Source organism: Achroia grisella, unplaced genomic scaffold, assembly GCF_030625045.1.
Source record: "Achroia grisella isolate CSIRO2021 unplaced genomic scaffold, CSIRO_AGI_Agris_v1 utg109, whole genome shotgun sequence".
NCBI classification, from domain to species: Eukaryota; Metazoa; Arthropoda; class Insecta; order Lepidoptera; family Pyralidae; genus Achroia; species Achroia grisella.
Window position 1 is genome coordinate 5228204 of NW_026712573.1, and position 14879 is coordinate 5243082.

Below are 14879 nucleotides of genomic sequence, written 5' to 3' on the forward strand. Positions count from 1 at the left end.
TGGATAATGCAGAAATTTACATATTTTGTTAAAACACTATTAGTCACTCATATGCTAAGGTGACATAGAAACATAGAGACAAGTTTTACACGCGCATGTAATACTTTAAATTATAGATGTTAAGAAAATGTTAGTCTGTAACGCTAAAACTACTATATGGAAGTGCATGCAGTTTTAATCGAATATTGCTGTAGATTTTATTAATAATATATATAAAATATGGTCTCCTATCTACTGCGCGAAATCATCAATTGCGAGTAAAGCCAGATCTGGTTGCTAGTCTTTGCATGTAGTATAATCGTAAGATTCTGAGTGTTCATCTATTTCTTAGTGTGGAATATTTCATGTAAAAACGGTTTGAGGAATTATGATGAAATGGATCAAGGTTCGATGAAATTTTATTTGAATATGTCTACAAGGCAATGTAACAAGTATGATAGAAAACAAGAAACAACTTTCTGAATGTACCGTTCCAGAACGAACAAAATGTAGCATAGAGCGATATAAATCAAACAATGGATAAAAAATGATAAATATAAAGAAGATACTAACACAAACAATAGTAAGGCAAAAGTGGCAATAAAAATATGACAATTCTATAAAGAAAATACATTTAAAATAGGTAGAAAAATTTAAAGTGTGTGCAACAATGGGTAAATGTTTTTGTTATTTCCAAAATGCCACTTACATATTTATGAATTAAGCATTAATAGAGTAGTTCGAAAAATAAGAAATCGCGGGTACGAGTAGTTTTAAATGAAGCGTCTCTAAATTGACACAATAGATGTCAACTTGTACATATTACTCACTTCGTCAGTCTTTGTTGTCACCCTACAACAATACTAAGGCTTCATGACTCACGCCATAGTAAATCTGGTTACGTTTAGTGGACCGGTTTCTCGATGTCCCTTCAAAACTGCGAATGTCAACTCACACATACAGAGTGAATTTTTTTTAAACTTAATACATACAATAAGGAAAATTTTGATTTGTTATATGTTTGTAATGGATACATTATAATTGTTTAAACGATAATAAAAATTTACGTAACTACTTTATTAGGTAGTAACATAGCGCCGTGGCATATACTAGTAGGTAACGCGGGAGGGTTTCTTATGTGTCTAAAAATGTTATATATATTTTCACATATGATACAACTAGAAAATAGAATTTAATTTACTAGAAACTAATGTGAAATTATAAAAATCATAATATATTTAACATTTATTAAGGGATTTGGGCTATTACTAGGCGCTTAAGAGACCTGAATAGACCTGTATAGATCTATTGTGCTCTTCTTATTAAGGGTTTTGGTTTGTATTACTCGGTGATTAGACCTTTCTCACTGCGACCTGCATATGTGCATAAGTGCGAAATGCACGCGTGCAGTTCGCTGCTAAGTCCATCAGGATAGAGTCAAGAATAGAGTTAAATAAGAACAGCCTGTATAATCAGTGAGCGCGTACAGAGTTCAACGAGTGGAGATAAACACAAGCTACCTACATGTATTCACTCATTCTACGTACAACCTAGTTCATCATATTCGTTTTAAATTATATGACTCATGTTGAACTGACATTGCACTAGCTTTTACCAGCGACTTTGTCTGCTTTTATAAAATAATAGATATATTTTCACGTTAAATTTAATTAAAATTCATTCGGCCGTTTAATTGTGAAAGTGTATAAAACAGGGTTGCCAACTTCAAATTTAGAAAATCAGGATGAAGTCATCGTGAATCATGAAGTTTTCCTTTCCTGAATTGTCCTGGCAATTTGCACACAGTAATAGTGTTGCGATAGTTAAATTAGGTAATATATAAATGTAAAAGAGAATTATAAAGTTTAAAAAGCCAGGACGCTGCTTTAAAACTATTTAGACGTCCTAGGATACTAAAGAAACTGGGACATCCTAGTCTGGATTGTGCTTACTCTTTTTGTAATTTTTTTATTAAATTGCAATTGCAAAACACCGTCTCCCATTTAATAAGTGGCAACAGTCACCTATACACGGACATCACATCAAAACAAAAATCATTTATTAATGTTAATGTGGAATAGCAGAGAGGGTGGACTGTGGACTCACTGCCCCCTCTGAGTTATAGACCGTTTTGTCTCGTTCATTACTTTTAAATGTTATTATTATACAAGCAACAATTGTATTAGTTTTTATTTGAGACTAAGATACAGCTCAGTTTGTACAATGGAAATTTAATTGGAACATTATTTAAAATAGAACATTATTAAAAATAGAGTTTATCTCTCTTTTTCTTATTTATTATAGTAATGTCTATTTGTAATAATCTGACAATATGACGTTGATTAAAATTTTAAATGCACACTTGTGTCAAGTGAGAAATAGAATATGTAGAATAATGCTCAAATTAATTTTGATGTCATGTAAGAACCTATAAATATTATATAATAATAATAATAATCTCAGGATAATTCACACAGCACCATCTAGACCTACGTTAAGTTAGCTAAAGCTTGTGTTATGGGTACTAGATAACTGATACAAATACATAGATATAATTTTTATTTCTTAAATACATAAACATAGATAAAGCTCAGTCCGATGCAAACAACCATACTCATGAATACAAATGTTTGTGCCGTGCGAGGAATCGAACTCGTGACCATTGGAAGTAAGGTGGTGTGCTAAAGGTGTCTAGAACCGAAGCCGTCGATTATATGACCTTCATTATGTCCCGTGTACCCATACAAAAAATAAACATTTTTAAAACCGTATGCTCCATGCATACGGTTTTGAAAATGAAGGGTGTCATCAAGTCATGGGAAGCGACCACAGCTCGGAAATACATAGTTATAACGTTACAATAGCCCTTTATGGTGGAAAAGGATATTTCAATGGCCATCATTATTGGTGTGTTGAAGTTCATTTTATCTGTCTGCAATATTTTGAAATCGTTCAGTGTTTGATTATTAAATACTGATTATTTTATTTATATTATTTGCAAATTCATCTGCTCTCAAAAGGAATAAATGATCCCCGTTTTTAGAACATTTTCATTGATGCTCCGCTCGGATTAGTCGAAGAAAAAACTATTTTTTTAAATCTATGTGTTCCTGAGATTAGTGCGTTAAAACATCGAAATAAAGCTACGTTTCTTCAGCTTTATAATACTACTATAGATATGTGGTATTATCTTATCTGTGGTATACATTAGTGAGAAAGGACGGGCTTTGCAGAGAAATGGGAATACTAATCAAAAACAATATACTTACAAAAATGCTTCAATATTAGTTGCCAGCGCAATTATAGTCGGGAGTTTAAAAATTGAAGAAGAATATTCAGCGGTTGTATGGATTTCATGAACGGATGTATGGTAAATTTTCCTGCGCTAATGGTGAACGCTAGCTGGTCACCAGTAGAGGATGATAGAATAAGTTAGGTTAATTAGTCCGACTTGGCGAATTATCAACCATAATGGCTTCCATGAGAAACCGTGCTGAGAACCGTTCGTGGAAGTCAACCAGGTTATATTGCTTGCGATAGTTCTACTTATCCCACCCTTTTATTGCATATAAATACTATATCATTCATATATAATATGGTTGTGAAAAGTAAACTTCAAGAAGGTGACTCACGGGATGAAAGTTTGTATTCATGAATGATACGGTTTGTTTATTGAAAAGAAATCCATACGAACTTTCATATTAACTAATAAAAAATTCCATACCTACTAATGTCAGAATTCGGTAAAATTAGATGATGATGTCAATTTCTATGCAAACGAAGTCAGTGATAACAGTTAAGTATCCAATGAAATCCAATTCTGCAATAAATGAATACACTTTTATAAACATTTCTAGGAAAATACACATTCGTTATTTTGAAATAGCATTGATGTGTTTTATATGAATGGGTAGTATTGGTAGCAATGTAAGTGAACTGATCAGTCTGTGAATTGTGGCCGAGGAGTGAACACGCGTTGTTCAGAAATGTTCAGTTTATCCGTGTTTGTTTTGTTAGCAGTATGTGGGAGTGCATTCTCACATACTTACCATCTGGGGACATGTCCCATTGTCGAGCCAATGCCGGGATTTGAAATGAATCAGGTATTTATAGTTTAAGGAAAAAATATACGTTACACTTTTTATTTTATAATAAATTTATATTACTACTAGCTATTTATAATATAGGTCATGTTTCATATTAGTCTTTGAAAATATAGCTTCCTAGATAGAGGAACTTCTTAGCATTCCACAGATTTCACAGTGCGGGTATCGGGTCCATTTCGTGACTGAGCGGGAAACTCCGAACAGTTCCTGGAACTTGTAACCCGTTGTAGGTTTAAGGGGCCTCTTTACCGACGTATGTCAAACACCTTTATTACTCGTGTTTCTCTCCCTTCCCAGCCAGATCTAATAGGGGCTTGCTAGTGCTGATTTAGATACACGTTCTAGTATATAGTAACTTACTGCAGTTCTAGACGGTTAAGATCTTTTAGAAGATTGTAGATAAAATTATGAATATGTTTAAATCAGTTGACTACCTTTCTCGCTCTATCGCGAAGCTACAGATTTGTAACCGATTTCAAAATAGAAATGATCTAAATTAGACTCTACTTTATTTTTTTATGCATCTATATGGATTTTGTAGTCTTTTTAATTAGGAACAATAATAAGTATGAATTGAATCAAACAATATTAAATTATTCGTGAAACAAAACATTAATAGAGTCGTATTGAAATTAAATTAAATGACCTTACAGATAATCTTTCTGGTTGGTTTCCTTTAAAAAAGTGTTTCATTGTGTTGGTTAACAACAAGAATGATAAATAAAACAATTTAAAAATACAATCCTTTGTAGTATTGTTGAATTCACGGTTTTTGTTGACTCTAAAAACTTATTATTACAAACTCTATTTACTCAACTATTTACATGTAATCGTCTGTTGAAGCTGTAAAGGCCGGCTGTGGTCAATAGCATTAGAGCAGTCGGAAAAAATATATTTGCATTGTAGTTAATATTACTTAATTAAAATTAATATCTTATGCAAAGAAGTTTCATTCTGCTGACTAACAAATCTATGCTGGTGGTCACTATATTCTCCCAAATTAGAAATTATATATGAATCTGTATTATTATAAACATGTACAACTTTTATTTGAAAATAATACGAGCTGAGTTTCTTATCAGTTCTTCTCATCTCGAAATCATTCCGAACTGACGGTAGATTTGACATTTTGTCATAAGAGTCTGTAATAGACCTACCTCAATAAAGATATTTTGAATTTGAATGCAAAAATGTCTCGATATCTAGTTCATTTGGTCTTCATGAATATATTTTTTTAGAAATTTTTAATGTTAAGACACATCTTAATTTCGAGATATGAAAATTATCATAAACCCTACGTTTCTATATATTTAGAAGTAGACTATAACAAATAGGAACTTAAGAAGTAATCGCAGGTCACGGATAGGTTTATCAAGTCCACATGTTTATCATTTGATATTATTAATATAAATAATTATTATTACAGAAGAAGTGTAGTTTGCTCCTAAACTGCGCAGTAGCGATGTAGACTTTGAACAAAGTTGTCAGCTTGAATACCTGTCTAACCTATTTTGGTAAATACACAGCTTGGTTTGTAGGATGTGTTTTGAATATAGGCTGAGGTACGGGAGTGAAAGAATAGAATAGAATAGAATAGAAAATCATTTATTCAAATAAACTTAATTTAAGCACTTTTGAATAGTCATAACAATTTGTTTTTTATCTACCACTCGTTCGGAAAGCTGTCTCATCACAAATTATAGGTTAACAAGCCTTTATCCTCTGGAATGGCAACACAGGAGTGATGCTACAGGCGTCACATGATAACGTATATAGGTGACCATTTACCATTAGGTCAGGTCGTTTTTATAATTAAAACTATTTTTTTAATTATAATTGTTGTCTGTCAAAGTTCTTTATTAGACTGTAATGTTTGGTATACAAAAATATTGAATAAATATCTTAATAGAACATACAATGTAAATATGAAGCATAACTATAAAACTATGTGGCCAGTACGTCAGCAACAAGAATTAACACACAAAAGAACATTCTAATAATGAAAATATGATCTTACTAATATTATAAACGCAAAAGTTTGTGAGTCTGGATGGATGGATGTTTGTTACTCTTTTACGCAAAGACTGACAGAACGTAGAGAGCGGCTCCACCCCCCTACACTATTGATGTCCCGGCTGCTCGAACTAACCGTTTTGCATCATCTTTCCTTATACGAGAAGCTAAGTAGTGGAACTCTCTACCAGCGTCTATTTTTCCTGCCTCTTACAACATTGGGTCTTTCAAGTCAAGAGTGAATAGGCATTATTTGAGCTTGCGTGTAACAGCTTAGACCACATCATCACTACGCAACCTCACCTGATGTTCATCAGGTGAGAGTATTAAATACGCGGAGGCTTGTGAGTGTGGATGGTTAGATAGATGGATGTTTGTTACTCTTTCACGCAAAAACTACTGAACGGATTTTAATGAAACTTTACAATAATATAATCTATAGGCTACAAATCACGCGCGTGAAACCGCGGGCACATTGGTTTCATATATGTTTACCGTTATGGTATACAATACAAGTAAACGGACAGACAGCCGCTAATGAGAGGAAACTGACCCCGGTCAGATGTGACAATGAGTCATCACACTCAACGACAACAAAACCGGCTCTGATAACATACTTTCTAAATACCAGGAACGCAAAGGTGACATATTGGTCATTCAACTATAAAAACAAGGATATTTAGTTACGATTGTGTGAATTAGTCAAAATGTTGAAATTAATTTTGTAAACCACCCTATAATGATATTGTTTGTGGATAATGTAAACTGTCTTTAGTGGATATAGTTTTGTTTGTTGACTCTGGCTTCCTCTTTACCTTCATTCTCGTCCCATAGACGCGTCTGGTCTTACAATTTTCTCAAAAACTAAAACGGTAAAACCTATATGTATGTACCCTAATTATATCAATAAGTTTTGATTGATTTTTATATACTAGCTCTATATATCCGGCGACTGTGTATGGTATTAAATAAAAGTAGCTTAATGTGTTAAAGTGCGTTAGCGGTCTGTGTGTGAAAATTCTGTCAAAATCGGTCCCGCCGTTTCAGAGATTAGTAAGAAGAAATAGACAGAAATAAAGAATTTAACTCAATTTAACGCACGTACCGAATATACTGTAGTGAAAGCTGTTAATTTGGAATTACAAACAGACACTACATTTTATTTATTTGTATAAATTATTATTTACTAGCTGCTCCGTTAACTTCATCTGCATCGCACTTACTTGACATTTATCATTACATTTCTCTCATTATACATACTATCTTTATAAATTATAGCCTATATGTTATTCTGATGTATATAGTTTATATTACTGTAAACTTCGCGTGAAAGAGTAACAAACATCCACTCATACATTTATCCATTCATACTCTCACAAACTTTCGCATTTTAATATATTCTTAATATTTTTAAGATTCATTCTTTATTACCCTGATATATTTTTTATGGATAATAATGGAATGGTGCACCCGCCTGCGCTAATGATTTACGCTGGCGAAGCATTAGTGGAAGCTTATGAAATAATCATGAGTCATTTACCCCATTGTGACAAATTCAACCGGAATTTATCAACAATGGTGTCTTGAGGGAACCGCGTCGAGGTCAATCTGACATGGTACATCACTAGTAATGGAGTTATCAGTCCACATTACTGACAATCTCCTACCCCTCTTTTCAGATGTTAGGAGTATGGTACGTCATACAGAAAACATCGACAGCATCTCACTGCATCACATACAACTTCACCAAAACAGATGAGCCTGGGAAATATGAATTGGAGCAAACATCACAGCATTTTATACTCGGTCTTACGCCTCTAAAACATGACTACAGGTAACTGATTATATTATCTAGGGTCTCGGTGGTCTAGCGGTTAAGTATGCAGCATTACTTCGAAAGGTCGTAGGTTCGATTCCTCGGACGGTACAATATTTGGTGTTTTCTATGTATATTATGTACATGTATTTACTAAAAAATATATCTGTATATTTATATCAGTTATCTAGCACCCATAACACAAGCTCTACTTAGCTTGGGACTAGATGGCGCTCTATGAATTGTCTAGGGATATTATTATTATTTTGATATACACTTTATTATTTTCTCCCTCTAATGTGGTGATAGACTTGTCTTTGATGGTGAATCAGCAAACCATAACAACCTTGAGGGAATTGATTAAGACTATTATTATTATACGTATAAAAAAATCGTAAACGGGCCGTGGTCCGTCCATTTGTACATTTCTTTCAATGTAATTGGAATGGAAAACAAGCTGAAGGCCCACCTGGTAGTAAACGGTAGTAGTTCCTGAAAACAGTCGTTAGCGTGGGGTATCAATCTGGTCTACTGTCTTTCGGTTATAGATTAGGCAGTGAAATTACAGAATAAGAGATATGACGTCTTAGTACTTGGAAACGGCAACGTCATATCATAGATGTCACATAGTAACGTGATGTCCGTATTCTGTTTATGTATATAGACGACGGATAGGAGAAGAACAGAAGTAAGCTGTAAAGCTTACTTCTGTTCTTCTGTGTTCTTAGGTGGGATGTCAGTTTGTTCGCCAACACCCAAACAAAAAAATATACAGCATTTTCTAAACTAACATTTCGACCTAATTGTCTTTATTTTACGGTTTCCAGGTACACAGGTATATTGACTGTTCCGGACCCTTCAGTGCCTGGAAGAATGAGAATACGATTCCCTCTTAGTAAGTATTATGCTCACATTTTTTCACGGCATGGCGGGAGTTCAATCTCATTTAAAAAGAATCATGTGACACTCGTAATACCATTCCAGAGTAATATGATATTCATTTGGAACCAGTCCAATGCTATTGGCCGCAGCTGGCCTTTATAGCTTTACCCAACAATAGGAAGCCAGTTCAGATGGCACTCCAAACACGGAGAAGGACTTATGGAGCGACTGAAGGCCAACCTTTTCAGGTTTTGAAACTAGACTCGGGTTGCCTTAATTTCGGTCCCCGTTGGAATTGGACGAGGGATCTATAGGATGACATGATGTACAAGTGTTGCAATCACGATATCGACAGTTTATAATGTCTCCAACTCTACCTGCGGTAACAGTCATGAAGTTATGTTCACGTTGCCTGTCGCTCCATTTATGGTATGGGTTCCAGGGAGTCATTGCGAGAGTGTTTTAAGGAACCAAATATCCTCACCGTTGCTTCTCAATACATTTATGAAAATATCATCTATACCAGGAAAAATATAAACAGTTTCAAAAGAGTTAGTGATTGCACTAATAAAAGCTTACGTAACAATAACAAACTGATTTTACCTAAATGTCGTTTGGCTAAAGTTAGTAATTCGTTTTATGGAAATTGCGTAAGGTTTTACAATAAAATACCAGAGTCTGTTTTAAATCTACCAGAAAAAAGATTAAATGTCAAATAAAACAGTTCCATTGCAAAAAAGCTTACTATAAAATTGAAGAATTCGTTAACGATAAACTCTAAATCCATAGCACTGACAATATTATCTAATTACACTAATAATGAGTGCGATTTTTATGTTGTTTATCGCATGCCTCTTACTTGTTATACTGTAATTATTTATATAAAAAAAAACATCTATTAAAAAGAGCAACACACAAGTTTCTTGCTCGTTCTTCTTGTGATGAATCTGCATTCCGAATGAGTGGTAGAATCAAAATATGACTATTCAAAAATGCTTGTAATGAGTTTATTTGAATAAAGATTATTTCTATTTCTATGTTGCATTTTTCTAATGGTTCTAAAATCATCAGGTGTTGCCGGTTCAGCAAGTTATACGGTAATGGCCACAGATTATACTACATATGCAGCCATATTCACATGTCAGAAGCTTGCGTTTGCGCACCGACGATCTGCTACCATACTATCCAGGAACAAGGAACTTGATAGGATGTTTGTTGACAAAGTAAGTGATTATATATGTTGATTTTTTATATTTAGAAAGAAGAAAGATTTTTGTACTGTATTTTCTACTTTTACATTTAATTGATACATAGCAATAATATAAAAAAAAAATTACTAAGCACAAGTGGATTACTAATATGTGGTACCTGATAGGACTCCGTGTAGTATACATATGGCTTGGCGAGGTGCCATTACGCCGATATTCTCAGGATACCATCATACTACACATATAAACATATATAGTAATAATAATAATATAAATACATGTTTATATATTTGCACAACAATCATTGAAGCTTTTATAGCAATCATGTTCTTTGGTAACTCTTCGATTTCACGAGTCTGTAGAAATAAGCAGACATTTCAAAGATAAAAATATCTACTCTGTAGCGCAATGGTTATCATCTTACCACTATAGCGTTATATATATTGTGCTGAGATGTCGCGACTTAATTTATTTTCTGTAGTATCCATTATAGATAGTGAGTAGGTACATATACGGATGGAATGTTTCTACTACATTAGCAAGTTAATCTATCACTATCAAAGTGTATTGTAAAATATTAGAAAATTATTATAATTGACGACCTCGGTGGTCTAGCGGTCTAGCACACCGCTTTACGAGCGATGGTCGCGGGGTCGATTCCTCGCACGGCACAAACATTTGTATGCATGAGTATGATTGTTTGTATCGGTCTGGGTGTTTTCTATGTACAATATGTATGTATTTACAAAAAAAAAACTATGTATTTGTATCAATTATCTAGTATCCATAACACAAGCTTTAGCTAGCTTAACTTGGGTCTAGATGGCGCTGTGTGAATTGTTTTGAGATTATTATTATTATATAAAATACTAGCTGTCCCGGCAAACGTTGTTTTGCCGGGACAGCTATTAATAACGCTATAAAAAAATAGGGGTTGATGATAGAAGGGTGAAAATTTAGGATTGTATGTATTTTTGTATGTTGTATCATAAAAAAATAGAAACTAAAAATTTTGTCTAAAAAATAAAAAAAAAATTTAGGGGTGGACTATCCCTAACATTTAGGGGGATGAAAAATAGATGTTGGCCGATTCTCAGACCTACTCAATACGCTCACAAAATTTCATGAGAATCGGTCAAGCCGTTTCGGTGGAGTATGGGAACGAAAACTGTGACACGAGAATTTTATATATAACATTAGAAATGCGTACACTCAACGCGGAGTCGTAACGTGAACTGGTTTTATAATCCAATTGGTAAACCTATACAAAAATTTCTTGTACAGATGCGGTCGAAATTGTCAGCATATGGCGTGGATCCCTACGACCTGTCCATTATATCACAGAGCGATTGCCCAAAGCATGTGAACGGAACAACAGAGGGTGTAAATATTAACATAGACCCAGATACATTCTCATCTCACAACATCGGAGAGGCGGTGAGGAAGACTGGTGGAGCTATTGGTAACTATAAAGAGTTTTGTTTGTTTATTGATTTTACCCAGGATAGTATTAACTCTATTGGGTCCCCTAGGTGATAGAAATCTGTATCTGTCAACTTGTTTAAAGTGTTTGAACAGAGGTCGTTGCTGTTTGATATCTAAATATTATAATAATCCTGGATAATTCAGGGCACGATCTAGTTGCAATATAATTAGAGCTTGCATTATGGGTACTAGACCACTTATGCTATCTATACAAATAAATAAAATTGGGGTGTCTGTTTGTAATATTGAAATAACCGTTTTTTACTACGTTATAAATACGGTACATACACCAAAAAACATTTTTTACAAATTTTGTCTGTCTGTTTGTTCCGGCTAATGGCTGGACCGATTTTGACGGGACTTTTTTTGGCAGGTAATAAAAAGTAACTTAGGCTACTTTTATTTTAGAAAAATAAAGTTTAATTCCACGCGGACGAAGTCGCGGAAACAGCTAGTCTGTAATATACTTCAATATTCAACAACCAGATCGATACAATCAGGTTCAAAAATATGTCTGCTTTTTGCGAGGAATCGAACAGAATCGAACATGCAACCATCTGATGTAAAGCGGTGTGCAAACTAGGTACACCAACAGGGTCGTCAAGGGTTAACCATTTCAGGCCTATTTAAAAGAAGAGTTAGCTAAATGATGTTTAAACAATATTCACACCAGCATAAGCAGAAATACAAAAGTTTGTATTGTTTTGGGATCGAACCCGCTACTATCGGAAGCAAGGCGGTATGCTAAACCGCTAGACCACAGAGGTCAATTACTATTAAAGTCGCGCAACAAAATCTGATCTCTTCCCAGATGCTATGTAATATTATCTTATTTGTTCTGATACCCTGGTTACATTACAGCTGACGGTGTCGAATACGTGGTAGAAGCTGGCAAAAAGGTGTACCATAAGGTAGCCAGCAGCAAAGAGGACCTCACCGAAGCGCCATCTGGTGAATTAAACCGGAATATGGACTCAGACGCAGAGTGGCTACCTTAAATTTTAACTAGACTGACTGAATTTAGATTAAATAGCGTTTATTGGTTACGTTTACCATTAGAGATTAAATATATAAATATATAATACTCAAGACACAATTTTATACTAAGGAAACATAGATCTTCAAGAATATAAAATGATTTTATTATAAATGCAGTGTTAAATCAAAAATCCATTACTATTTAAGAATGCAGTTTCAATCGAGTAATGACAATAAACTCGTTGTGGTAATAATTATAAAATGATTTGTATTTTATTATAATTACATGTTAAGTAAAACATGATTTACAAGATTTTATGCCATGTAATTAAAGACAGTGATGTAATATAAATAATTTCATAAATTACTGATGCTGTTATTTTTTTTACCCAATCTTCATTTGCCTATTGACAAACGGACCTATAGAAAATAAAGATTTTGTTTTAATAGTAAATAACTCCGGACAATTAATACAGCGCCATCTAGTCCCAGGGTAAGCAGAGCTTGTGTTATGGATACTAGACAACTGATATAAATTTTCTGTGTGAATACATAGAAAATACCTAAACTACTGATTGTTTGAATTGCAAACAATCATACTCATGAATACAAGTGATTGCACCGAGCGAGGTATCGAACCCGCGACCATTGTAAGTAAAGAGGTGTGCTAGATCACCGAGGTCGTCAAGTTAAGTTTAAGTTTTTTCAAACAAGTATTAATTTATTCATTTATTTATTGCTATTACATGTTGTAACAAAATTGGTCTTAATTTACTAAAAGTATAGAATCAAACATGAACCCTGAAAGGGCACAGCAATCACATTAATAAATCTTATATAAACTACATAATTAAATTTTTACATTATATATATGTATCGTTGATTAGTATAAAAAATAAAAAATCATCATTAAATTAAAACAAACAGGCACAAACACAACTAACTTTTTTCCTTGAAAAATTCCTGTAGCGCATAATGACTCTTTGCGATTAAATATTTTTTTAGAGCTATTTTAAACTTTTTAGAATCATCCTCACCTTTTAAGTTAATTGGTATTTTATTGTAAATTTTTATTGACATTGCGTAAGGGCCAGAATGGAATAATTGTAGCTTCGAGAATGGTCTTGCCAATCTACATTGCGGTCGCAATGCCTGAGGGCGGGTATATTGTGGAAATAGGTGCATATTACATTTAACAAAATGACACGCTTCTAATATGTACATTGACGGTAAAGTTAAAATTTTATATTTAATAAAGTATGGTTTGCAAGTTTCCCTGTTATCTATGTTAGCAATTATTCTGAGACATCGTTTTTGCAATTTAAAAAGATCAATCACGTTTGTACTATTACCCTTAATCACGTTTGTATTATTAGGTTAACTTATAATAAAGGCTAAAATATCTTGAGTCATGCTTATTAAAATGTCCACACATATAGCTGCTTGGTGGGACGAGTCATTGTGTTCCCTAAAATATGGTAGAGTAATAGCTGGCTCATCCGTCATACTCGTGAGCGAGTGCTGCTTGCAGAGACTGGTCTGCTCTAATTACTACGACTTATTTCCATGTAGTTGATCATCATATGCTTCGATTATCCCTTACCATCAGGTGTGGCAAGTTCTTTACCATTCCCATTACATAAATATATGAAGGGAATAATAAATATAAAATTATCGACAAATTTATCCAACTAAATTATAACTAACAATAAAACTAATGAATTGTTTTATCTTATTTATTTTAGATCAGCAAGCTGTCAAATAATTTAATGTAATAAAAAAAATGTACAACAAAAGTACTTTTTTAAATTAAAAATTAATCCTTAATAAGGCATACATAATCATATATGAGGACGTCCTGCTGAGAATTTCAATAATGCCCACTAGAAAAGTGTTTTACCTTGTACATCTTTACATACTATAAACAGAAGTCACTTCTGCTGTCTGTTCGCTAAGATCTTATAAATTACGCAACGGTATATAATACAGTTTTTAGCCAGAGATAAGAGTGATTGAAAAGGTTTATGTGTATAATAAAGGTACACGCGTGCGAAATCAGGGCGGGTACCTAGTAAGATAATTTAACAATTACACATCCTTGGGGATCTTAGGGACCTAGGATATGTATTCTAGGGCCGGTTGCAATACTAGAGGTGTTACTTATACCTGTGCCATAAAGATTATCACTACATAGTAAGTGAGTCTAAAATTATATGCAGTGTATTTCAGATTTGTAAGATTTTTTTTAGAGATAATTAAGATTTAACCGTCATAGACTTCGTATAATGTCGTCTTTCTCATTTGTGTCATAAAGATTATCAGTACCTACATAAGTGAAACTAAAATGGTTATGATTAGCAGAGAAAATAGTGCAAATTTGACAGTAATAGACTGTACAAAAACGTAGATTTC

General features: G+C 33.5%; 1 protein-coding gene across 1 annotated transcript; it reads left to right on the forward strand.

The window, feature by feature from the left end:
- Positions 1 to 3902: 3902 nt before the first annotated feature.
- Positions 3903 to 12834, forward strand: LOC131845226 (apolipoprotein D-like). Its single transcript, XM_059194268.1, has 6 exons — positions 3903 to 4082; positions 7778 to 7932; positions 8742 to 8809; positions 9868 to 10019; positions 11289 to 11466; positions 12351 to 12834. Exons 1-6 carry the CDS (start codon positions 3966 to 3968, stop codon positions 12485 to 12487), a joined length of 807 nt encoding a protein of 268 aa, XP_059050251.1. The 5' UTR covers positions 3903 to 3965; the 3' UTR covers positions 12488 to 12834.
- The last annotated feature ends 2045 nt before the right edge of the window (positions 12835 to 14879 follow it).